Source organism: Perca fluviatilis, chromosome 20 (assembly GCF_010015445.1).
Source record: "Perca fluviatilis chromosome 20, GENO_Pfluv_1.0, whole genome shotgun sequence".
Lineage (NCBI taxonomy): Eukaryota > Metazoa > Chordata > Actinopteri > Perciformes > Percidae > Perca > Perca fluviatilis.
The window spans coordinates 28,639,904-28,667,265 of NC_053131.1; the positions used below are offsets into that span (position 1 = coordinate 28,639,904).

The 27,362-nt window shown below is 40.9% G+C and overlaps 1 protein-coding gene across 2 annotated transcripts in view; it reads left to right on the top strand.

Moving 5' to 3' along the window:
• Positions 1-26,846, top strand: part of babam2 (BRISC and BRCA1 A complex member 2) — an 87,253-nt gene extending 60,407 nt beyond the window's left edge. For both annotated transcript variants that reach the window (XM_039785267.1, XM_039785268.1), the window contains exons 8-12: positions 13,758-13,857; positions 22,940-23,010; positions 23,126-23,208; positions 23,360-23,513; positions 25,669-26,846. In XM_039785267.1, the coding sequence (XP_039641201.1) occupies positions 13,758-13,857; positions 22,940-23,010; positions 23,126-23,208; positions 23,360-23,513; positions 25,669-25,732 (472 nt within the window). In that variant the 3' untranslated portion in view covers positions 25,733-26,846. The remainder of the gene's footprint in view (positions 1-13,757; positions 13,858-22,939; positions 23,011-23,125; positions 23,209-23,359; positions 23,514-25,668) is intronic.
• The last annotated feature ends 516 nt before the right edge of the window (positions 26,847-27,362 follow it).

The following is a 27,362-nucleotide window of genomic DNA, read 5'->3' on the forward strand; positions in this document are numbered from 1 at the left end:
TGTGTGTGTGTTTGTGAGGGAGACTGACCTTATCACAGTTCCAGACCAGACTGAAGCTGTTGCAGTGGTGTTACAGTAGAGGCTCTCCTCGTCTGCCAGTTGCGTGAGGAGAACAGACAGAAGGAGGCTAAAGGCAGTAGAGTGGAGAGCAGGAAGTGGGGAAGCTGCAGCGCAGGGGATGGAGAGGGGCGGTTGCTGGGGGGGGTGGGGGGTGCCTAGATGGAGAAGAGGCTATAAAACAAACCCTCTAAGAAACAGCTCAAAATGCAGGCAGAGCCAAGTTCTCATTTACAACCCCTCTTCTCCTGCTTAATGTTGCCTCTTTGTCTTTTGATTTTTGCACATATGCATATCAAGGCAGTGTATGAATATGCTCTGCTACATGCTTTTGTGCACCTTTTTGCCAGCTGTGTGGGAGTGCGTTAATTCATGACCCAAGGCGAAAATGTATGTCTCCTTCACTGTTGTTTGAAGACAAATGATTGCATGTGTGTGCGAGTTTGTGCATGCGCGCATTGGTATTGTATTCGTTGTGGATGCTACTTAATTTAGCATGCAGATGTGTGCGAGCCAGCCTTTTGCTGTACGTGTGTCCGTGTCCTTACTGACCCTTGTTAGTGTTTGGTTTGTGTTTGGCTGCCCATTGTCTCTGCATCGGCTGCAGTGAAGAGAAAAACTCATTTGTTGCAGTGTTCTCTGTTTTCCTAGCAAGCATTTGATAGACAGCGACATTCAGGAGCTTCCGCATTAACCCATCTACCGCAAATGTTCACAATATCATATATATGCCAGAATGAAATTCACATCAAAACAGCTTCGGAAATTGTTTAAATCAGTTCTCAGTTCATGAAATTTTGAATGTAGCAGCTGCCTGACAGCTACAGAAATTGGCTCAGCTTTGGTTTTGGCACCCCTGGATTTCAGTGTTGGTACAGGCTGTCATATCAGCTACATCTATTCAGTGTCAAAATGTTCTGAGGTTCTTTACTGTATGTCTGCAATTTTTCTGTCAATCCCGCTTTTTATCAATCATCCTGTCATTCCTTTGTCTATGCATTCATCCTCCTGCGTCCACACATCTATTGTTCCTTTCCTCGCTCCCTTATCCCCTATACTGCTGTTTTGTCTATGTACAGTTCGTTTTTAACCCTTCACTCCTTAATGTTAGAATTTCTGTCCTGGTTGATTTGGTGGCAACCATGGTTACCGACCGTGGTAACAGCAAGTGCAGATTAATACTATAGCAAACACTTGTTGAGCAGCTACTTTGTCAGAAATGCAGCTGTTATATACGTTTACAGTGCCAAACAAAAGCTTTTATTTTAACCAGCAGTGCTGTCTACAGGCCACGCAAAGGCTCACTTTTCCCTCGCATTATAACTGCGACCCGGAAGCATATTTTTTGGCTTCAGGTCTTAATTTTATTAGTCTTTTGTGCGTAACTACGGTCGTTGTGTAGTGACCTACACCTAAAAATGGGCCTGAATGCATCCTATGTAGACATACACAGAAGACTAAGTCCACAATCAGAGAGTGTTTGCAAAATGCTAGGCACACCGCACTGCCTTTCTTGTTAAAAACGCCCCGTTTAGACTAGTTGCGTTTTTTTTTTTATTGTTGCTAGGCAATAATGCCCAGCCAACCATTATTTTGCTGTGGAGTTAAGTGACGTTGGGTGTTTTTTACGCTCTTAAGTTGAAGTTTTTTTCTTTTAGTTACCTTGCATAGCAGGATTCTCGCAATAGATCACATATCGTACTAAAATCCATCTAGTCAGGCTTCAAGTAAATGCGTTTGTGTCCGAACCACCCATCAGCGTCCTGTGAGGAGCTACTGGCAGCTACAGGCGTGGTTTAGGTGGGTGTGACGGTCTGACTGTTTATTCCAAGGGGGTAAGCCAGCCTCCACAACGCGTACCTCCTATGGAGCCATTTTGTTGCTAACAAGCCATCACCCCCCTGTTAGCATCCCATTGACTGCCATTCATTTTGACGTCACTTTGACAGCGAATGACTTTACATCTGAAGCGTTTAAAGACTATATTTGTCCATTGTTTATTTCAAAGAAACACGACAATGTATAAAAGGCTCCATTACCTTGTATCTCACGTTATGGCTCCTTAGCGACTTTCTGTCGCATAGTAGAGGAATTACCGTGTAGTACAGGAGAAGCTCGCAGGCAGTTTCGACTTACATTAGCTGTTTAAGTTTAATTACTAATGTTAACTAGCATTTTAGTAAGCACTAATTAGCCTGTGCCCATGTTATCTCCTTACATATACCTACACTCTCCGTCTCTGTAAGATTGGGAATGATGAAGTGTCTGCCCGTTCCCGAACAGTTTTGCTCCGGCAAGAAAAAGCAAGGCGCAAAACGCTTCACTCTCGAACCACTTCTGGACAAAACGTTTTGTCAATAATAACTCTGGAATAGCTTGCCCCTCCCAATAAGAGAGTGTCCTACATTCAACACCTTTAAAACTCCCTTAAAACAGTGGCTCCTAGAAAACTAGAGATGCACTCACTTTTAACTGTCACACATTTCATCACCCATACACTTTCACCGTTAAATTGAATGCAGTATAGAGGTGGACGAATAATGTCTTTGTCATCATGTATTTTTGTTTTGTCAATGTATATGTCACCATTATGTGTACTTTTTAATTTATAGTGAATGAGCGCTGTATGACTGCTGGCTGTCTCTATGTTAGTCCTCTGTCACCTGCCTAGGGACTGCTAGTTATTTTTACTAATTCTGGCATATTTAGATGGTGTTTTTATACAACAATGTTCATAAATATGCATGGTCCCTATCAAATAATCCAATGAAATACATTTTTTTTTAAATAAACGCAAAAGCAGCGAGCAAAACGCTTCACTCTCATTGAAAACAATTGCAAAAAGCTGCCCCAGGCTGCTAAAACTCGCTCTCTCTGATCAGGGCCTAAATATGCCGCTTTTCCTACACCTCCTGTGTAGATATAGTGTTAAATGACCATTGTTTTGTTTTGTAGACGCATTTTTGATGAAGGACCGCAGTCGGCGGTAACCACGGTGACAAACACATTATGTTTCCTTGTTTAAATCACTTGTCATTATATGAAATGGTGAATCCAGCTGTGAACAACCACAGACATCATTTCAGCTTTGTTTGGGCACCGCTGTATGTCGGTGTCGGTACAGGCCGTGATATCAATCTATTCAGTGACAAAATGTCCCGGGGTTCTTTCTGTCTGCAATTTCTCCGTGCACCTGTCTTTCCATCATCATATCATTTTATCAATTGTTCTTTTGTTTGTTTATTCAGCCTCCATTCTTCCATCCCTTGCTCCCTCATCCTTCGCCGCTGTCCTGTCTATCTCATTTATTTTTTTTAAATTCACTTCACTTCTAGTTTTTAACTCTTGTCTCCTCGGTCGTATTTCTTCCCCCTCAACACACACACACACACTCCGATGTTTCTCATGTCTGCCGCCTGTCTCTTTTCTCTCCATCTTTCTCCATTTTTCTATCACTCTCTCTCCTCTGCTGATCCCTCTGGCTGATCCTCAAAGGGAACCGAGAGAGTGAGTGGGACTTAAAAGAGAGAGAAGAGCTGTGCTCTACCCAGCGAGGTCGTCCCTCGCTCGACTGAAACGCAGCGAGGAAGAAAAAGAAAACAACACACGGGAGAAGAGAGCTTTTCCCTCACTCTCCTTTTCTCTTTTTCCTCCACCTCTCTACTCTTCTCTTTCATCACTCCTGAGTTGTTTGATATCTCACTGTTACTCTCCGTCAGCAGGGGCTCGGATCTAAGGGCTCTGAACGCAAACTCGTAAGCCCCCTGAGCTACAGTGTTATACCTCTATTTCTATTCCCTCTTCCTCTCTCTTTCTTGCTCTCTCTGTTACTTCTTCTTTCCTTGTCTTCAACAGACCATCGCTGTAATGTTTCCTGCCTTACAGAGCGTCAGTGAGGGGAAAAAAAGATGTTGAAATACCCCGACAGACACCCACATTTTTACCAATAATGAACCATGTACGTAGTCTGTTGCATTGGTTCTCCCCCTCTTTGACTGTATCAAAATCTTTTTATGTATAAATTATTCATTATGAGAAGTCAAATCTTATCTCAGTTATTCTGTAGGATTACAGATTCACCTGCTTAAGATTCAGTGTTCATTTGTTATATAATGTTATATGGGCCGCTTGGAAGAAAATATACTGTGATAGGCATGGCGTTACGCTGTGTAGCTCCTATGGTTTTCCCTCCCTACTCGTTGAAACTAGCTGTTAAGTGTTAAATAGATTTCGACATTTAGAGAATGTAAAAATGTTAGCTTTGGAGGAGGTAGAATTTGTTGTCAAGCCAAATTATTTCTTGAACAACTAGTGTTGCAGTAGAGGTTGTGCTGATCAGACCACACAAATAAGGGATTCTAGTATGCCAGCGAAACAGAACAGTTATGAGACAGGGCAGTAGTAAGGTCACTAGAATCAAGTGGGTTGGGAGTGTGTTGGCTTGGATTTATATACCAAAGAGACAAGTTCAATTAGTCATATGAATAGCTAGCTATCGGGTTGGGCAGAGATTTTCAGAAGATGCAGATCAAACGTATCCATCAATCTCACACAAGGCATCAAACTATTTCTGCAGAACTAACTATATATTATCCTTCTGTGGCTTTGGGCAACACTTGTTTTTCTTCCTTTTTCATCATTTCACTGAACTGTACAGTACATGGAAGCAGCATTCTCCAAATGGCATGATAATTGGTGACTGTCTGTCTTAAAACCTTTTTTTTTATTGGCAGGGGGGGGTTATGAGGAAACAAGCTGTGATCACCACAATGACATTATGACCTTTTAGGTTAATATGGCGAACATACAGTAGTTGCTTATTTTAACATCCAGCACGTACGGAGCCACATTAGCATTCATTTAGAGTTGTGTTTGCATCTACCCGATGAATGCAAGTCCAATATTCACTCTACTGTTTTTTTTCGTTCACCTAATATCTGTCTCTCTAGCTGCTTCACTATGTTCACCAGCTACTCTCAGTGCATTCTGTTTGGTGCTGGGCAGGTAGCGTACATTGATTTTTGTAAGCTCTTTTTTGCTGTAAAGGGCTGCCTGCTATGGCTGAACCAAAACCGCAACAAAAACGGCCGGAAAAAACGCGTAAGTAGCGCAAGGAAGAACTCCACATATTCTGTAGGTTTGTCACCACTAGTGACCCCTTTCACATACAAGCAGTCATGTCATCTTTTTTGTAAGATAAAAACTGTTTTATTTGTCGGGACTACTCTGAGTTATACATTGGCGTTACAGAGTGACACGTCTTTCACCTCATAAACAATCTTTGTTTGAGTACAGCCATCGGCTCGCAGAGAGCACACAAACCCCACAACAGACGGGTTTTGTTTTGGCCTGCCATCAACTTACGTTTGTCATTTTAACCGCTAAAATCAACCGTCTGCACTGGCTGAAAATGAGAACCTGCTAGCTGAACGTTTTGTACACTGATCTTTGTTAATGAGAAAGAGAGAGGACAGATGACGGATTCGTTTTCTGTCGGAGTTTAGCAAATTTTGCCAACCCGGGTGTCCGAACAGAGTCCGTCACTGATGCAATCAAATAACCTTTCACATTCAGACCCTATATTTTCACTCTAATATGCAGTGAAATGCTGGCAGTGGACAGAAGTGCAGAATACAGTAAAGAAAGGATTGGATTTTGATCAGCTTTCTTTTTGCTGACTTCAGTCCATTGTGATATGCCCAGAACGCCCCCAATAATGATTCTTTTCTTTCTTTAAGATTATTTTTTGGGGCATTTTTAGGCCTTTATTTTCACAGGACAGATGAAGACATGAAAGGGGAGAGAGTTTGGGAAGTGACACGCAGCAAAGGGCCGCAGGTCGGAGTCGAAACCGCGGCCGCTGCGTCAAGGAGTAAACCTCTATATATGTGCGCCCGCTCTACCAACTGAGCTAACCCGGCCACCCAATAATGATTCTTAGGGTCGGCTTGGGACATCTCTACTTTTCTTTCCTTTTTTTAAAATCTGTTGTTGTCGTTGGTAGCGCTGCAGAAATAAAATGCTCATTAGCATGGCTTACTGAATTCTTATCTGTGATAGTGAACAATTTGAATGAGTAATGAGATTCATTGCATTCAGATGTCATTGCGGCTTGCATCAGAGAATTTCAGTAATTCACAATAAATGTGGCTCCAACCATTATCAATAACCACACACCCTTTAACCTTTGCCACTTTTTAAATGGTCTCCTCCAACCATTTTGTTAACAGACTCGTCGCTCTTTTCATCCTCACTTTTACTTCTCGTTTCCCTGATTGTACTGTGCCCATGAGATGAGTTGGATACATCTCTCCTTCCCCCAGAAAACCTGCTGCATGGCATAAAAGAATCGAGTGGGCACCGTCTCTGCCCCCAAACCAGATTTAGGAGCCCAGAAAAATCAACACAGAGAGACAGTTTTAGGCTGCAGTGCACTAATGTTTGTGTATCTGCATTTGCCTGTAGGTGCCTGTAGGTGCGTGTGTGTGTGTGTGTGTGTGTGTGTGTGTGTGTGTGTGTGTGTGTGTGTGTGTGTGTGTGTGTGTGTGTGTGTGTGTGTGTGTGTGTGTGTGTGTGGTAATGCGGCTGCTGCTTGCCTGCCGCCTGCTGGGTGTGTGCGTGCCGTGCGTGCTTGCCTGTGTGGGTGTACGGTTTGTGTGTGTCCCTTCTCCAGGGTCTGTAGAGGTGTTTTAGAGCCTTTGAAATTCTTTGCATTTCGATCAGATATTTTTCAAGGTTTTGTGAACGTCTTGTCACAGTCTGAAACTGTCAGTCTCATAAAATAAATTATCCACTTACCCAGCAAACCCACTCAACAGTCTAAGATATCAGGGCAGACTCAGTCTCCTTCTCAGCAGCTCAAAGCCACACTTCGTCATTGTGTTTTTCTGTAGGTTTGTGTAAAAGTGACACTGCTGTTATTTGAAGTATGTTCTCCTCAATATGTAGACCATCTTAAATCCCCAGTGGTTAGTATACAGTATGTGTTTATGCTAAATATCTTCACTGAAGTCAAAACATTAGATCTGACCAGTTTTCTCCATTTACAAGCTTATGAAAATGGACTTTCGATGGAAAGTTTACAAATTGGTTTGATAATTAAGTGACTGTTAATGATAAATGTGTTATACTAGACATCTAAAGGCTGACATACAGTAGATATTAAAGAGAAAGGAAAGAAGGAAAGCAAATGGTGAAAAGTCATGTAAACATATCCATTAGTATGCAATACAGAAATAATACAGACTTTATAGCACATTTTCTGTTTCATTTCATTAGATTTAGATTAGTTTCATTAGAATAGTCTGTTTGTGAGAAACCCCTTAAAAACAGGTTTTGAAATAGTACCTTTTTCTTAGTAACAAAGAAATATTCATGACAGTTTTCAGGGTATTCTTTATTAAGAGTTAATCACTGTCTAAAATGCCTTAATTGACAGTTTCACACCTGTCATCAGGTTCTTATTCAGATGTTGCAAGATTGGGGTTAGTGCATGCACGTTAAGGACATTACCTTTTCCCAATTTAGCCCTGCCTACTTCCAAACAGTGAGAAAAAACAAAGAGAAAAACACAAATGAAATGAAATGTCAAAGCATTTTGGTGGTGACTGCAGTGACTGTGTAGGAACTACAGTTTGGAGTCCCCCTGATAACAATATATTTTGATCATTTACATTTCTGCTTCACCAGAAGTCAAGACGTCAGATGTGATGAAAAATTAACCTCTAACAATTTGCAGTAGATGTGGCACGATGAGCTTAATTCGCTGATGGCCTTTCCTGTAGCCGGCACAGTCTCTCAAACTGCATAAACCACCTGACCTCACTTGTAGCTAGAGCTGGGCAATATATCGATATTATATCGATATCGTGATATGAGACTAGATATTGTCTTAGATTTTGGATATCGTAATATGGAATAAGTATTATCTTTTCCTGGTTTTAAAGGCTGCATTACAGTAAAGTTGTCATTTTCTGAACTTACCAGACTGTTCTAGCTGTTCTATTATTGGCCTTTACCCACTTAGTCATTATATCCACATTACTGATGATTATGTATCTAAAATCTCATTGTGTAAATATTTTGTGAAAGCACCAATAGTCAACACTACAATATCGTTGCGGTATCGATATCGAGGTATTTGGTTAAAAATATCGTGATATTTGATTTTCTCCATATCGCCCAGCCCTACTTGTAGCTTTTCAAATACATCCAATAAATATGTTTTGGTAGGGCTAGTAATCCGGTGATATACAATGGACCTTTTTCACAGCAGACGTGTTGACTTGTCATAGTAGGAAAAGCACAGCTGAAATTGATAACCTTAACGATGGCTCAGTTCCATCAAGTGTCCCAGTAAGCTATTTCAGTGAGTCAGCATGCACAATACCAGAGCCTCTCCTAAGTGGAATGCAGCCATCATTAATGGGTTTGAATACACCTGTGCGTTTCCTACTATGACATGTCAACATGTCTGCCGTGAAAAAGGTCTATAGTAGTAGTATAGTCACAACCTGCAGAGGGTCATGTGGAGCACCCCTCTGCCAAATGGATCAACTACCGCCAGTTGAAGGGGTGATAGTGGGCAGTAAGAACATTTTGCCCTGTTGCCCTGCCCAACCTTATCGTATACTAGTGAGAGTGTGTAAAGGTTGCAGCCTGGGGCTCGTATTAATCTGATTTCATCCAAATGGATGATGGATAGAGAATCTGAGAAAAAGTCAGCACTGTTATGCCAGGATGCTCACCTCATAACAGAAAGGTTACTGACTCCTGTTGCCACAGGCCAAGGGTGCCTTGTCCAGCCACAGAGGAAGAACAGAACGTTATTTAGTCCAAACAGTCAACAAGCAGAGTCATATGTTGGCCTCTGAGGACCCTCCAGGCTTTAGGAAATGAAGAAGGCAATCAAAATGGAAATGTTGCTCCTTTGAAACTACATTTGAATCTCCAAACAGTTCTTGTTGGCTTTATCTTTCACTTTGGTAATGAATCATGTCTGCCCTCTTTCCAGTTGAGCCTTTAACTGCTCTCACGCTGTCACTGCACTGTCATACACACCCTCGCAAACACACACAAACACACACACACAAAAACACACATAAATAAACAAACTGAGCTTCGTCACCATCCACCTGAGTCACGGAGGATAATCTCTTTGGTTGATGAAGTCACAGGAAGCCCTGTCACTATGTGTGTGTGTGTGTGTGTGTGTGTGTGTGTGTGTGTGTGTGTGTGTGTGTGTGTGTGTGTGTGTGTGTGTGTGTGTGTGTTTACATGTGTACCACTGTCTACTGTAAATATGTCATACAGTTGATACAGTTGGTTGCATTGCTCAGAAGGGTTGTGTTAGGCAGCATGTCTGCAAGATGACTCCAGTGTGTGTGGGTAGTGTTGAGAGCGATGTCACCAGGGGAGACAGAAGCGGGGTCTCTTCAGGGTGACTCTTGGAAAGTAAAACACCATTATGTCTAGATTCTGAGCCCACCCACAGGAAGCTCACTTTAAGGCAATACAAAGCTCATACACAAAGTCTGATAACATTGGAATAATAATATAGATAACATACCCTTTTAGGAACATGTTTACCTATTGTTATCTTAAGATATGAATATACAGTATATTTGCATTTATATGTATGTAAACATGACCCAGACTCAAAATGTGCCCACAGATTCCCATTTTTAACTTTCAAACCTTTTCGTAACATGATCACCTACACTGTGGTCAGTGTTCTCTCTGCCCACTGCCTGGTTAAAGGGCAACTACGCTCTACGTTTTATGATGTTTTCTTTTCAACATTTAGAAAATAACCCAGATGATGTTTTCAAGGTAACACAAGGTTTCTCTTCCTTGGGTTGAATACTACAAAAAACCTGCGTCACAAACCGGGTGGTTTGGGTTTCAAAGACGTGGGCATTTACAAAGCAGGGAGTGTCTAAGATGCCATCGGTTGCATTATGGGAAATGTAGGATTTAGCATTTCCTTTGAGCTTGACTCATATTAGGGATTAAACGTTAGAATATCCTCGTCCCCCAACTTTGTTGAAGTAAAATAACATTATATTGATCATCATATCACTGGGGCATGCCCACACATGTACTCTTCAGTCAGCATTTTTCAGTTGAAGTTGTTGTGTCTGTTGAAGGTGGAGGCTGAAAGCTTTACTTTCAAACATGTTTTAGAATAGGGATTTCCAACTGGTGGGTTGGATCCATCCAGAGTGGGTCCTGACTCACAAGTGCGAAAGATAAACTTTACTTCAAAGTACAGAAAACTTCCAGGAATTTTATTGCGAAGTACCATTTCCCACTTCCTGTGCTACAACATGCAACTTTACCACACAAGTAGCCTATTGCTAACTGCCCTGACGCTCATGTGACCCTCGCCCGTCTGTTGACGGTATCGAGTCTTTGCTGCTTGTAGCAGCTTGATCTGCTTGGGAAGAAACTAGCTGCTTCACAACAGGCTGACAATGATGAAACAGAATGTATCCAACTTTGTTTTAATTAAATTGAACACACAAAAAGTGGAATGCAGCGAAGTACTGACCAGGGACAAAAGCAACTTTTTTTCCAGCTCTGCAGCTGTTTTATTGCTCTGTTCTTTTTTTATCAGACCTGTTTACGTGTTCTGCTGTAGCAATGTTTTTAGCAGCCTGAATTAGCCTGAAATAGTTGTAACTGCCATTGCAATGCTTTTTGTGTTTGTTTGTTTTTTTAAATATTGATTTTAAGCCCTAATTGCACTCTCTTCCGACACTGTTTCTTTAGGTCCCAGTTGTAGCTTACTTGAGTACTTACGTAAGTTACTTAAAATATTTGAGTAACTTATTTATGTATTTAAGTCTTCATTGTGTATACAATAAAAGCATGGTCTTTTTTTGCAGTTGAATCCACCAACAGGTAAATGGATGGATAGAAATGGGTGTTAAGTTGGTCTATATGTGGAACATGGCCCGATGTCTAAGGGAAATGTATTTGGACCTTAAGATTAGACCAGTAAGGAACAACTGTTCAAATAGTCAAGTTTTGGATTTTGGAAGAGCTTTTGTTTGATACTAGCACAAGAGGTTGGTGGTCTAGTCCGCCTCAATTCAGAGTGTTCAAGAGGCAAAACCACTGAAATTCAAAATGCATCACATTTGTTCCCATGCCTGCCATTGACACATATGAGTGACGAACACATCTATTTTGTGCCTCTGTCCGCATTTCCATCTGAATGATATGGAGCTATTCTTAGATCTGTGGGAGGATAGATGGGCATCATTTAGCTTTTCATTTTCAAAGGCTTCTCTCCTCGTTGCTGTAAGCCATTTTAAATCGATTTGTTGGTGCACGACAATATGCACAGGCTAATGTTAATTATGTGCACAAAGCCTACTGTAAATGGTGGCTTTGGAGTTCTGTAGAAAAGGATTTTGACAATGAAAATGGATTCTTGAGAGTTTGCATGGCTTCTCTGTGAATAAGACCTTATTAATATTCAGTTGAGGATCATTTTGCAAAAAGACAAAACTTAGACCAGTGATCTAAAGTAAAAGATTTATAACATATTGGAATCTTTGTGGATGGGTGTGATTTTTATCTTTAGCTATCAGTAAAAACTGTATGTGAGGAATGAGCAGCTGATTAGAAACCAGCTATTTTCCACACAGAGCACGAGAACGCCTTCATCATTTATCCTAAATACACTTCTTATGCCAGTCAAGACTATGACTTCAGTCGTTGTGGACCTTTTCAGACATCATTTTCCCATAAACATTTGTGGTTTTTGGTTATGACAGGTGGAGCGCATGATGCTGTGCTCCACCTTACCTCACTACTCCCACAACCTTTCTATCCAGTTTTCAACATTGTGCAATTCTCAGAACTTTGGTGTTAGTCGCTGCGTTTGACCTTGTAACAATAAAAGAAAAAAATTTGGAAATCATTTTCATACACCATGACTGTTGAAAAATTCTCAAGTGAATGTAGTGTTTTTTGGGGCTCTACCAAACTGTCATGAATCATTTATAACCAGGAGTCACCCAATGTCTCCATAACCTAATGCACACCTTCAGTTGCAGCTGCTGGCACCAGAATTAAATGGAGAAAACTCTAAATTCATATTAAAGAAATGATCCTTAACTCACAAAATGTAATGTTCCGTACACATAAATGAGCAGCTGAGTAGCTGAATAGTTTCCAGCATACCGCCTGTTTTCCTCCCTGCGGCCGTGAAAATGATTCTAACTCACAAATTATTTAAATATGTCCTGGTTCCTGCTTTTAGTTTTTTAAAGAGCTCCTTTTCATTTTTGTTTATTATGATGTTTTTGTATTTGACAACAATACTAATTATTAGAAATAATAGTAACATCATTTTTGCCACCTCCCCTGTTTTAAATAAGACATCAGAGAGGAGTTTGAATATCTAAAAGGGTTTTGTATGAATGCTCCTTAAGCTTAATGATCTTATCTTTGGTCATAGTCTGATCTTACTTCCTAGCCTTCTATAAATCTATGTCTCCTTCTGACATTTCAAATAAATAAGCGCTTAGCACCGCTATCATCACGGAACATTACACTGTAAACTACTTATACACTGTAACAAATATATAAGGTTGTTTCAACATAAAAAAAAATTGTGACCACTGCCTTAACATTTTAAGTTAACCGAACTGGCTCTGAATAGTATTAATACTGATTATTGATCATTACTTGCAGCTGGACATTAAATGCCCTGTTTCTATTTACAAAAAAGAAGTGTTGGGTGTTTTCATACCAAGCATTGATAAACCAGATAAACTAGTTTTTTTTGGCTTGGAAGTCACATCTCAAAGACTTAAGGCGTGGCTTGGACTTGGCTCTGGGATGATGTGATGGAATCGGTGGGATCATGGTCTTGGTCTGTGATTCACTCTAGTGGTGTTTTAACCTGAGATACATTATTACCATTTTTTACATCATAGCCTTTCTGATCAACTAATGAACAAGCCCTAGGGGCCGCATCTCAACATATGTGATTTTTGACATTTGACATAATGTAGCATGATGTAGGCTATTTACATGCATCATACATGCTTAACCTGGTAAACTTCAGGCATCCGCTACCGCATTGCTTTTAAATTAACATAACAGCATTTCTAAATGCCCTCCGAATGTCCTGCAATAATAAAGCAGCGGAAGACATCCTCCTTTATGTGTCTTTAAATGAGCATTAAAAGTCAATAAGCGGTTCCTTAAGACCTTTAACCTGTCCTGAGGGTATTCCCTCTGTTTTTGCCCCAGATGAGGGAGTGACTATTTCGGTTGGTTAGTCATTAGGGAGCTGCAGCAGCAGATTTCCTGATTAAATAAGCATGCACTAATCACTAATGGAGCTGTGCTGCAGGATTGAATCAGGAGGATGTCAAAAGAATAACTGAACGAGTCAAGAAGAATAAGGAGGATGCCACAGGCATGAGTCACTCCTTTTTATTTTTTAATTCCACAACTTCAGTATATGGCAGCCAACTAATGTGCTCAGTGTTTGTTTTGTTTTACATACATTTCCATAAAGGCAGGTTGTCACACAAATTCTTGAATTGTCCTAAAGATTGTTGTGGTGGCACAGAGAAAATGGTAATAACTTTATGTTGAGTGTAACCTAAATATGTATACGTATGTATATGTGCATACATTTAGCGACTAACTGTTGTCTTTTTTTATTCAATCAGTGCTCTGGGAGATTCCTTAGCCCTTCAAATCCCAGCATTCCCCAGTGGCGGATGCCTAATTGACTACGTCCCTCAAGTGTGCCAGATACTCAACAACAAGGTAACAGCGTTTGGTTAAACTCATTTTACTTTTATACAGCATGGTTAGATGTGCTTTGCGTGTTGTGTGTATGTCGGTGTGTGTGTGTGTGTGTGTGTGTGTGTGTGTGTGTGTGTGTGTGTGTGTGTTAATGTGTGTGTTAATGTGTGTGTTAATGTGTGTATGGGCATTCATGCACGTGTGTCTGGCATCTGCCAACGACGTGGGCGTACTGGCCAACCTCCACAGGATGTCTGAGCACTCCTTGGCCTCCGCAGGTTGACAGGTAGATGCAGTGTAGACATGATGTGATGTCATTTCCCTCAGGAGAAATGCCCATCCCCCACTACAACAAAACACACACACACACACACACCCCCCCCCCCCCCCCCCCCCCCCCACACACACACCCCCCACCACACACAACACACACACACCCCTCCCATCTTTGTACTGTTCACCCTGTGCTTCCATCTCTACCTGTTCACCTAGTCTCTGAAAAACATGCTCCCCAGGGTGACTGGAACTTCATCGTTGGTTTTGTTAAAATGGACAACATGTGAAAGGCATGTTGAAAAGCCACTTTATAACAACTTTTATAATAGCAGATAAAGACAGTGTTTCACAAGGAAGGAGGAGTCTTGCTCATAATATCACCAGTACTACTTGAAAGAGCAAGTACACATTTCTACTAAAGTATACTGCCTCTAACACACATCCTTCTTATTGATTTCATTCAGGGCCATTGATTTATTGCAGTATGCAAAGTTTAACCAGCACTATGTGCTGCATGCTGGCCAATTGCTGTTGTTAAAATGTACAATACATAGACTAATCAGCCTAAGTGTGTTAGCCTTAGCAGTGATCTGTCCAAATTCTAAATTTTCATGGTGTAGTCACAGCTGGCTTTGCACTCCAGAGGGGGAGATTTGTAAAATGCTATGACTCTGATCAATTTCATGCCCATTCACATGCAAGCTGTGAATGAATTATCATGACACAAAACCATCTGAAAGTGAGAAGTAATGTGTGGAAGCTTTTTGTATTCAACAGTGTAGGTGGAAAATGTGTGAGGAAAGACACGGTTGTTTGTAGCTTTTTAAAATGAAACGTTCTAGCAGTAACGTTACCACAACAACAGATCTGGATTCCCCTGTTCATAGCCTGGTAACTAGACTGAACTGTTTCCCAGAGGTCTTACTGAGCCACTCGGAATGGGCAAGACAACATCAATTCTACAACGTAGTTTCTCATTAGGCTCCTTAGGTTTGACAGCTTTCTGATCATCCTAATCAGTTTAATAGGGCTTCAACAGTATCTACATAGATACATCTAATAGACAGTGACAGGTGTAGTGTTGACCTTAGAGCATGATTGATTAAATATTACTACTATTACCATTAAAACAGACTTTTAAACTCTTATCTGAGACTAGCAATCCTCTTGGTCCATATTGTTCAGGCTGTTATTGGTCATCATAAAACAAATGTTATTCTTGGATCTCAAAATTGTATTTATCATTTGTTGTGGCCTTTTGGTGTTCAGGCATACAGGGACTAAAAGAAAAATGGATCCTTTGACAGCATGAAGTAGCGATTAGCAATGCCTCATGTTCAATTGTGGAAATGTGGCTCAGTTGTGTGGCGGAAGTGGCATTGGTCGTTCTTTGGAGTCCCTTCCAGTCAAAAGAAGTAACCTAAATTTTGTCAGAGTAAGCAGATATTATAAGTAGATTCATCAGAGGAAGACAGATGCTGAAAGTGTAAGGAGAAACCCAAAGCGGTATCTGTATCTGTTATTGTTTGTAAGCTTTATCGACTGAGGCCCGAGAATGGCAAATAAAAGAGACATCATTCTTTTTCTTTTTCATTTTGTTCTTGTAAAACCATCAGTCATTTACTCCCACGTATTCCAGATGCTGTGTTTGTATTGACACAACTTTATTGCCACATACTGTGCAAACAGCTGGGACTGGGACTAGGGTTGTGGCAGCACCTGGCATCGCATCATTAAAAAAAGATTACTCATGAAAATCAGCTCCAGAAGCTAATAGGCCCTGAGGGGTTTTCAGTCACCACCTATGTACATACAGATGTGATCAACTCACAAGACAAGGAATTAGTTGCTTTCAATCAATTAAATCATCCTTAGCCGGCAGTGTTTTTTGACCTGGTAGTGATAGTCAGGTAGAAGCGGAGAGGAATTAATGATGAACGCAGTATAATTAAATGTGCCAAGTGTCTGCTCCAGCTACTTTTACAAAGGTTCAGGTTTCCTTTTATTGTGTGTGTTCTAGGTTATTGCTATTCTCTTATGTGTTTTTTCAAGGGACCAGTTCACACCTTATGTCTGTATCCAGATGTGTTATCAAGATAACGATCAATCCAATCCCTACATTTACATTTACATTTATAGCTGGTACATACAGTATGTGTTCCCATTGCTGGCATTCTCATTCCATTACATTTTTACACATGCAAAGTAGACAGTAGGAGGAGAAGCACAGTCAGCCAAAACAATCGTAGTCATTGTCTGGCCGTTGGACCCTTTAGTTTACAGCAACAACTCAAGAGTAAACAACAGGTTGTTTCTGCCAATGTGATCACTAAGTAAACAGGCCCCATATACTGTGGTGGGATCTCACTTGTATAGCAGATAATAACACTGCAATTAAGTAAGTACGCTTATTTAGTGTCACAGCACACTTTACAAGTGCATAGTACACCTTACAAAAAATAGATTGTAACACATTAAAACAAAATAAAAAAGAAGCAATACTTAGGAAAGTGCGGGTGTTACATTCAGGGTTGAATGATTCAACTGTAAGCAAGTGAAAAAAGATTTGTTAGATTTAAAGGTCTCAGTGGTGTTTGCCTCTGATCGAGTGTGGTAAATGGATGTTTTTAGTCTTCAACTGCTTTTGCGATCAAATAAGTCCACAAGATCTTGTAGAACCTGTGATATGTTGAAATTCGGGGTGTGGCGATATACCGGCATGGACGATAACCGTGATATTAAAAAATGTAATACTGATATCATGTTAACACATATGATATTACTGTGTGAATAATCCAACGCCTCTGTAAATCATTTCCGTTTCTTTCCGTTCTCGCTTTGTCACCCTTCCTTAAACGCCCCACACATTGGATGTTTTGTGTATCAGTTTATCTGGTTGCCTTTAACTATCGGTGAGGCCATGAATGACATCAAAGTACTCTATTTGCTATTTTTGGAATATATCCGGAATGCTGCGGTTTAGAGACTTACTTTATATTGCCTTGCTTCGTTTCTGTTATAGTTTCCCAATGAGCTCCACTGTGATCGTATCCCTTTGAGAAGCATTCTAATTCAGCATGGAAGCAATAGAACGCTGTTGCGGCTGGTAATAAACAGCTGGAGGTCTGATATGTGCAGTGTACTGTAGACAGTGGTAGTAGTGTTCCATGTGACATTTCTGGGGGGTTTTTTTTTTTTTTTTTTTTTTTTTTTTTTTTTTTTTTTTATAAAACTGCATTTTATTATTCATAAATGTCAAGTAGTTAGCAAGGTCTGAGATCTGTTTTTCCCAAATCCCAAAGATTTTCTTTTAGTAATTATTTTTCCTGTAAGATTTTTCTATCGTATTTGAATTTTTGATGCCCACATGGATTTGATCAGATAACCAAAAGACCTCAATGTTTAAAATGTATTTATAGTCAGTTATCAGTTCAGTCACTCTTTATAACATAAAAGCTGGGGGTGGCGTAAATGTTTATGTGACAGAGAGAGAAGAGATTTCTTAATCACACAGCAGGAAGCACTTCCGGCGCAATTGCGTCACACTCCCCACAGACAAATGCATAAACACAACAACTGGATGAGCGGGCGAGGGAGTCATGGGTGCAGGCAGGTTTGAATACCTGCAGAGCAAAATCACCTGTCTTGCATCACTCAAACCTCGAGGCAGCCAATAGAAAGACTTGGCTGCAAGTCACCGTGACAGTGGGGGCAGGAAATCCTTTCTCAGTATGGGTGTGAAAGTTCAGTGATCCACAGTTCCCTTGAAAAACACCCACACACACTCTCACCTACACACACCCACACACACACGCGCACACACACACACACACACACACACACACACAGTGCAACTAGACACACAGCTTATTGAGTATGTGGCCTTGCAGCTTTTAAGAAAGCTCAATTTCCGCCTCCACTGTCCCATGTAAACATAATTGAACAGGAGGCTGAGTCACAATGGCAGTCTGTGTTTAAGAGCTCTTGCAGATATGAGACCCGTCACACACACAACTGTGTATGAGAGATTACTACTTTCCCCTTTCACAAAATGCCGTCATTCATACACTACATTGATGAGTAATCACAACCATGCAGCGGGTAAGGCAATACTGTCTCTAGCTTTATTTATGATGTATCCTGTCCTCAAATGAACCTCACAATTTCACTACATGTTTTAGACTGCTTAGGGCTGGGACAAATAATCAGGAACAGCAATATATTGCAAAACAGACTTTTATTATGCATTGTAGATGCACTGGCACTACTATCTACTACTACCTTACCTTATCACATTATTCTTGCACTGCTGGAGCCAGTGTTGTAGTCGAGTCACCAGCTGTCGAGTCTCGAGTCCTCAGTGTTCGAGTCCAAGTCCAAGAGGGCGCATCCCTCTGCATCTTTTAAATGTGAACATGTAGTAGGGGGAGGCGCGCATTATGAACCACAGTTGCAGGTGGAGGACTCACGCCCTGCCCCTGCATGAAACTGTTACTGTAAATTTTACTGATCTATTACACATAATAGTAGTCATAAACATCAACCAAATTCTGAGTCCTATTTCATGAATGCTCAAGTCCGATTTCATAAATCCTCGAGTCCAAGTCATCAGTGCGCGAGTCAAAGTCGAGTCACGAGGCCAGAGAATAGCGACTCGAGTCGAAGTTTCTTCTTCTTGCAGATATGTGAACTCTGAAACTGCTCTTCTTTCCAGAAGTTCATTATTCCTCTGGTAGTATATGGTACACTATGGAAAACCCTAGCTCATATATCGCACACACTCAAGATAGAATCTATCATGGGAATCATCATAATATTGTATTGTGAGTTTACCTGTGAGTCTCACCCCTAATTCTGATGCAAACCGTTCAATCCAGTTGAAGTCGAATACAGTGCAAATTCATGTTTACCTTAGGGTGGGGGCTTGATAAAGTTTTAGTTAATCCAAAATCAGTGCAGAAACCTGCTTATCAAATCCAAACCCTTTTGAATCCCTTACTGAATTTATATAGGTTCATTGTTCAACATTTGCAAGTAGCTAAAGTTATTAGTGGCAACCAAAAATATGTTTGGAGATCCTGATTTATGAATTTTAAGTTGATAATCCTCAAATGTTGTCATTTTCATAAGAGTGTAGATGAAAATTCTCCTGAAATTGATGTGAGTTGATCAGCACAAAACTTTCTCCAGAGAAGACTCGCCACGCTAGATCTTCTTAAACTACAAAAACATTATCTAATGCCGATCGTACAGTGTTGTGACAGAGTGATGTTTCTTTCCCCTTCCAAAAGTCTTTGGGGTAATGCAGACACCATCTTGCAGGGCGCATTAACCAAAAGACAGCCAAAAGTATCATATAGCTGTTTACTGATTTAACGTTTATTAGCCTCCGCTAATACAGTATAATCTGACACTGATGATGTCTGTCATTTTAACGTGCCATAGTAAGGGGTCAGTGCAGGCCTGCTACCTGAATGTATTGTACATTACTCTTTGCTACTAAGAATGTCGAGGGAATTTTTTTGATAGGAGACTTGTTAGCCTCGGAGCTCAGCGAATCTGGATATTTCACCAACAGGGAACTGGATTCAAAATGTAATCGGCTATCGGAACATAACTCTATGTATAACTTAACAATATTCCCACTGGTGTGGTGAAATGGATTTAACATTGCTGATTTTCTTCATGCCCCTTTGATGAAATAGTGTGCATGTCTAAATTATAGACTGAGGGAATTCTGCAGCAGTTTTTCGTCGTTCAGTAATCTGAGCTTCGCCGGCATTGCCCAGGTGCATTGATGTATAACCTTAGTCTTGCTAGGTGAACGGAGCAGGTCACCTTCATGGCTGGCTGCTGACTGCAGGCTTTCTCACTCAAGCAAGCCCTGAGCTGTTCCTCTTTGGACTTAAAGATAAAACCTAATCACACCTGCCGACACACGCTAAAGACATGTTGGTTATGTGCTCACAAGAAGAGAACCTGTTATGTTCATGTGTTGGATAAATCATGTGATTGATTGTATTTTGGTTCAAATTCCAACTCACTCATTCACTGGTGGTTTTTGGGATTTGGGAAAACCTGTCGCCTCTCAGCAAGAAGGCCAGCTGTAGCCTTTCTGTGTTGAGTATGTTTAAAATACCATTGCTGATAAGTAATTTATTTCAGGGTCCAAAATTAACTGTTTTGGTCCACCAGCCAAATGGCTAGTGAATGTTCAAATTTTCAATGTTCAAATTTCAGCCACTCAATATATTACCATAGTTTTTCGGCTGGTGAGTAAAGCAGCATATTTTACCAGCCTTTGACAGGTAGGTGGTGCTGATTTTGGACCCTGTTGCTTGACACTCGGTGCACTACACAGACAACCTACCTTAAAACGAGCACTGCAGCGTTTTTCTCATTTTCTAATATAATGCACAAGTTTGCTTAACATGCATGTAGCTCATGAGATGAAGACAAAATTGAATGGTTGGGCTTCAGGAGGCCAACCACTGGCATATATTTTGGGAGTGCCCAGTCATAAGACCCTACAACATTGAAAAGCATACTTAACATTGATTTACCCCTGCAGGTTCCCACATTATTTTTTAGGAAATGCTGAAATGCCTTGCGAGACGGTCTGATGAGTGTTTGTTTGGTATTTTGACATCCGCTGGTAAAAAAGCACTGACGAGGCATTGTGCTTCCTGAAGCCCCCACAATACAGGAGTGGATAGATATAGTAAATGACATCTAATGTTATGGAGTGCATAACCTTCTCTCTTCGTCTTCAGAAAAAAATGTTTTCATTAAACTCTAGACTAGGTGGGTCACATATGTAAAGCACTTAGACATCGTTGAGATATCGAATATATGAGTAATGTTAAAATTTTGAAAGGACCCTGAAAAAATTACTGTAATGTTTGAAAATGTCCCTTTAGTTTTATAACTTTAGTTTAGTTCAGTGTAGTCAATAATATGATTTGTAAGTTTTAAGTTTCTTTGAAGTCCTCCCCGGTCTTACCAACCTTTGTTTTATGTAAACACCCTGCAGTGTACACCTTACCTCTCCCAAACTGTATTAAGTTCCTGTTATCTTTATGTTTGAAAAAGGAAAAATGGACAGCAGAGAAAATGAAACTGATATTGTTCTGAATAATGTCTTGTAATCTACCCTGCTGTGCTAAAATAAAAAAAATTAAAATAAGTTAATGGTTACAGAATGGTTACTCTATTTGATCAAAAAAAAAAAAATTAAAACTGAATATAGCTCCATGTAAAAATGTTGCCTTGAATAGAATTTTTTTTTTATTAAAATGAACACAGTACCTTGAGGAGACAGTCTTTTCTTGTTACATTTGACAAACTCTATGGTAGAGCTTTTAACACCAGCTTATTTGGCTGTCAAGTGGTAAGCTAAAGACGTTGTACTTTGTACTGTGACATTTAAATTCGCCTGCACAAAGATTGCATGTAATGCCACTTTTGTGCTCCGAGCCGTCTGGTTTTAAAGTGAAAGCAACCATTAAAAAGTCCACCTCTCTTAATCTCTCTACAGGCCAAGGCATTGTTTACATTCTGGGTAAGTCCGCTGTACACAGACTGAGAGGTATTTCGGCCTGTAAAGCTTCAATTCAGGGCCAGACGCACCCTAAAACCATGTGTACACGACATGTGCTGAGGGGAAAAAAGGGGGAATGCACTTGAAATTCAAAACAATATACTGTTCATTGCACAGGGCATGCATACATTCTGTTGCTGCAAGGTTATTCTTCTAGGCCAGAGGTCTAAGACCTATAATCATGTAATAATAACGTCCGCAGTTCAAGTGATCTCACCTTCTGTTGATGTTTACCAGCTGTGTGTGTGTGTGTGTGTGTGTGTGTGTGTGTGTGTGTGTGTGTGTGTGTGTGTGTGTGTGTGTGTGTGTGTGTGTGTGTGTGTGTGTGTGTGTGTGTGTATTGTAGCGGGAACTCCTACAGAGGCAGTTTTGAGTGATTTGCCTGGTGTTTCACTGTCTGTCTGTCTGCGGACAAATTTTGCCCCTGCAATATGTCACAACTGTGCAAGATGCAGTCACAAAACTGAACAGGTGTAATGAAGGCCAAGTGTGAAGATGGGTGTGGTCTGAGAAAGAGCGTCAGAAGTAGGGGGGTAGATTATTAGAACTTTATACAAACTCATATGATATGGAATTCTGCAGGTTTTGTTTGTAATGAGGTGTGGTACAAATTATATCTGTTACCCTTTCACCTACACGCTACAATGCTTGTCCTATTTAATGTTATGTATATTATATAGGGCAATATAATAGCCTGTCCTGTAACCAGCAAAATAAACATTGGCCTGTATCCAGGCACCACTGCAGTCAACTTGGTGAACTCACAGCACAGACCTTTGTCACATATTGATATATGTTTTGCAATCTCAGTTCTGGGTGTGCCACGCTTTAGATTTGAATTCACAATAGTATCATAATTCTGGTGTCTTTTTACAATTATTTGGCTTGTGGCACCACTGGAACAACCTATTTGGAAGTCACAACCTTAAACAACTACTTTGCTTTATATTATGCAGCTCATTTACAGCCTATTTCCCCCTGCGTCTCTGCGGTCCAACAGATATTTTGGTCTTTACATATCTTATATGTAAAATGTAAATATAAATGTTCTGTATGCAGCAGATACCCTTTTCCTGTTGAGTCAGATCAATGCCACAAATACACATACCATTTAGATTTTGTTTCTTTGTTGTGGGTTTTTTCGGGAGGGTTATCTATATTGATTGATTCAAATGCTGTTTTGCTAATTCCATTGTGTGTACTTAACCTTTTACTTGCTCTCTGTAGGTGCAGTATGTCATCCAAGGCTATCACAAGAGGAGAGAGTACATCGCTGCCTTCCTCAGCCACTTTGGAATGTGAGTCAACTAGAGAGGACCACATCCTCCACTGATGTCAGCGGCCATTCATTTGTCACTGTTTTGTCTTTTTTTTAAAAGACCGTTGGTGTGAATGAGCATGTGTGTATTGCAGGGGTGTAGTGGAGTATGATGCTGAGGGATTCACAAAACTCACTCTCCTGCTAATGTGGAAGGACTTTTGCTTTCTAGTACACGGTAGGAGCATCACAAAACACACACACACACATTTAGACTGGGGTCTGTTTCTGATCCGCCTGGATCACATCTGATGCAGTTACCTTATGATCCCTATTTTTCTTGTTCTACTTAACACATTCCTCTCTCTGTGTCCCTCGGCTCCTCGTAGTGGATCTTCCACTGTACTTCCCGAGGGACCAGCCCACCCTCACCTTCCAGTCTGTGTACCACTTCACCAACAGCGGCCAGCTCTATTCTCAGGTGCAGGTGTCGTACCCCTACAGCCCTCGCTGGGATGGCAATGAGATGGCAAAGAGAGCGAAGTGAGTAGATCCTGCCTCATTAGATCCATTAGAAAGCCCTACAAGTCATACAAAGTCATTTATCATGATGGAAGTCATTAGATATATGATACAATAAGACCATATTGTCTAGATTGCACGACACACAGGACATTTCTTGATATTCACAGTTTTGTTTCCGCCTTCAATAAACATAAACTGGTATGACCCTGTAAGAGTAAATCTACAGGCACCAGCTGCAGCCTGAGAAGTGTTTGCTTTTTGCATGTCAAAAGTTAGTAATTGCTGTAAATATTTGAAAGATCTGAGTGACTACAGAAGGTCTGCACCTTCTATATAATAATACAATATTTTGTTTATTGTTTATCTGAAGACATCTTAATGTCTCCACACAAAAAGATCTGCAAACCTATTTGGATTCCTAACTGTTAGCTTCTGGATTCAATCACGAGAGCTTTGGCTCAGCAAATATTGTTTAAAAGAAAATTACAGTATTTTTCAACCTGGGCCTTATTCTCATATTTGTTGGCATTCTGACTATGGGCCATGCTAACTTTGCACACACCAACAACGCTGGAGAGATTCAGGAAACGTGTTTTCAGCAAAACAGTGTGTATCGAGGCAAGCAGCGCAAGCTTTCTCAAGCTTTCCCAATAAACTAAAGTAACCCTTTCAAAACGCTTGTCTCTGTGTCAGAACTCAAAATAATTTCAAACACTTGTCTCTGAACAGAGAAATTAGCCCCCCTGGATTAGCTAATTTTTCTAACTTTACAGGAATTTGTTTACAGGGCAATCAGACAGTTAGCCAAGCTAGCTGTTTGGTTACCCAGCTAGCAAACAATCTATTCCTCTACAGTTATAAGATATAACATATATTACTCATCGTTTTATACATAGCATAGTCTTTATCCACGACCCTCACTTCCGGGATTGCTCCAGTGCCGCCAGAAATTGCGCCGGATGTTACTCTTTTCGGCCGGATGTCCGTTAGCTTCCGCTTTCTTTGTGTTGGCATTTTAAACTCCAGTGGATTTCTGAGGACTATGATTAACTGCTCCTCAGATCTCTGCAGGGTAAATCCAGACAGCTAGCTAGACTATCTGTCCAATCTGAGTTTTCTGTTGCACGACTAAAACAACTTTTGAACGTACACATGTTCCACCAAAACAAGTTCCTTCCCGAAGCTATTTTGCAGCGGCACCGGGGCTTTGTCCGGCGCTCAGCACCGCCCAAGACAATTGTGATTGGTTTAAAGAAATGCCAATTAACCAGAGCACGTTTTTCTGCCATCCCGGAATGCTGTGTGGACTAGCCAGACCCTCCTCCGCAGCGCTGTGGAGGAAGGTCTGGCAACGCAAGACGATATATAGCATGATCCTATTTCAAAAGAGGTAAACAGTTATTATATAAGGCTTGAAAAGCCTTTGATAGCTTTTTGGGGCTTGATATTGCTGTTGCTGAACTAAAGAGAGCTGACCATTTGGTCCAGTCGGCCTCAGTTTTCTACCAATTGATTTTGGAGGCAGACCACTAGCTTGAGCTTTTTCAGGATCTCATTGGCCTGGCCAAGAAATAGTCATACATAATTCCTCGTAAAACCACAACTGATCCACATCTGAGGCAGATTTTGTAACCTTTGGACAGAACAGGCTAGCTGATTCCCACTACATCCAGTCTTGATGCTTAGCTAACCAACCTATTGAGCCAACAGATATAAGAGTGATCTAACTCTCTGCAAGAAAGCGACTAAGCTCATTTCCGAAAGTGTTGAGCTATTTGCTTGAATTCTAACCTGAACGCACCACCTGTGGCTAAATACCTTGTGGACTGCTGGGGTTTTATTTTACGCCGTTTGATTTTTTTGTGTCTCCTGTGTTTCCCTCAAGCACATTAACACATAGAGAGTAGATATCTCATGCACAGTTGTAATTTAACAAGAAAACACATTCTGCCTTTCATCTGCACCGTGTTCCATGCTGGCGCTGGGACTGACCCAATGAATTTGTTAGATGCTTTGAAGCAGTTGAAACACAATCATTGTCATATTTTGATGTTTTATAAGCTGTACTCTTTCTCTCTCTCGCTCTCTCTCTCCCCTCCTCCCCCCACCCTCTCTCTCTCTCTCTTCTCTCTCTCTCTCTCTCTCCCCCATCCTCCCTCTCTTTCTCACCCAGGGCGTACTTCAAGAGCTTCATCCCTCAGTTCCAAGAGGGAGCCTTTGCCAACGGGAAACTCTAGTACTCTCTAGCTTAATGACATGCCTGGAGAGTTGCCTGTGGGAGTGTGTGTGTGTGTGTGTGTGTGTGTGTGTGTGTGTGTGTGTGTGTGTGTGTGTGTGTGTGTGTGTGTGTGTGTGTGTGTGTGTGTGTGTGTGTGTGTGTGTGTGTGTGTGTGTGTGTGTGTGTGTGTGTGTGTGTGCGTGTGTGTGCGTGCGTTTTTGTGTCTGCCATTGTGTACCTGTATATGAGTATGCACAGACTTACATTCGTGAAATGTGCTGTACTGTACAGTGAGAATCACAGTGGGCTTATTGCACACAGGCTCTGTAAATTCCACGTTTTTTGATTTTGAAATGGTTGCCTCTCAGTCCGTTCACTTCTTTATTTTAGTTTTAGTGAGAAGCCACTTTTTTTGTAGAAGTTTAGAAGAAGATGTCCAGACACCACAACATGCTATGAACAAAAAACCTTATACAACAAAACTCCCACGCAATTTCTGAAAAGAGCACAGACTTTAAAACCCAGAATGTATGGTGTAGATACAAGCAAGGGATGTGACGATTAAGTGAAAATAGCAGACACATGAACATTGTGCTCATGTCACACACTTTTGTGGGATCAGACTAAAAAGATGATTGTTTGTCTTGCTGCCAGCTCACAGTAAAGGGCCTTTATTTTCAAGAGAAACTCCAAACTTTGACAGAAACCGTACAATCTGCCTGCCCAACCTAACAATACCTAGGATTGTTAATGTTATTAAGCCAATGACTCCTGGCTTTAAGCAGTCAAACCACAGAGGGTTGGGTTCACAACACTCCACCCAGAGCTGCCGTGCTGTGAGAGATATTTGTTGATATGTAAACAATATGTAAACTATTAATGTACATGTAAATCACAAAGAGCTGTGGGGACGATGCAAAAGACCTTTGTTTACTGTTTGTCTTTTGTCGCTCACGATCGTCAATTTTGGCTCATCGGTCGATGTTAAAATGATCTGCAACTAGTTTTGCCTTTTAAAGGTCCCATGACATGGTGCTCTTTGGATGCTTTTATATAGACCTTAGTGGTCCCCTAATACTTTATCTGAAGTCTCTTTCCCGAAATTCAGCCTTGGTGCAGAATTACAGCCACTAGAGCCAATCCCACAATGAGCTTTCCTTAGGATGTGCCATTTCTGTGTCTGTAGCTATTGAGGAGGAGAGGGGGGAGGGCGGGGGTGTGGCCTTGACCAACTGCCACTTTGCTTGTTTTCAAGCCATGATGTCTCTCTCTCATGGGTGGGCCAAATTCTCTGGGTGGGCAAAGCAGAGAAAGGGGAGGTAACCTTGCTCCTTATGACCTCATAAGGAGAAGATTCCAGATCGGCCCATCTGAGCTTTCATTTTCTCAAAGACAGAGCAGGATACCCAGGGCTCGGTTTACACCTATCGCCATTTCTAGCCACTGGGGGAACATAGGCAGGCTGGGGGAACGCATATTAATGTAAAAAAAAACTCATAAAGTGAAATTGTCATGCCATGGGACCTTTAATTGTCTGTATGATCCATTTGCCCATAAAAGCCCTGTCAAGTCTTTTACTGGCAGGTTGACAGTACTGTAAATTAGTGAATGTCAAAATTTCTATCCAGTAAAGAAGTCTGTTTCCACCT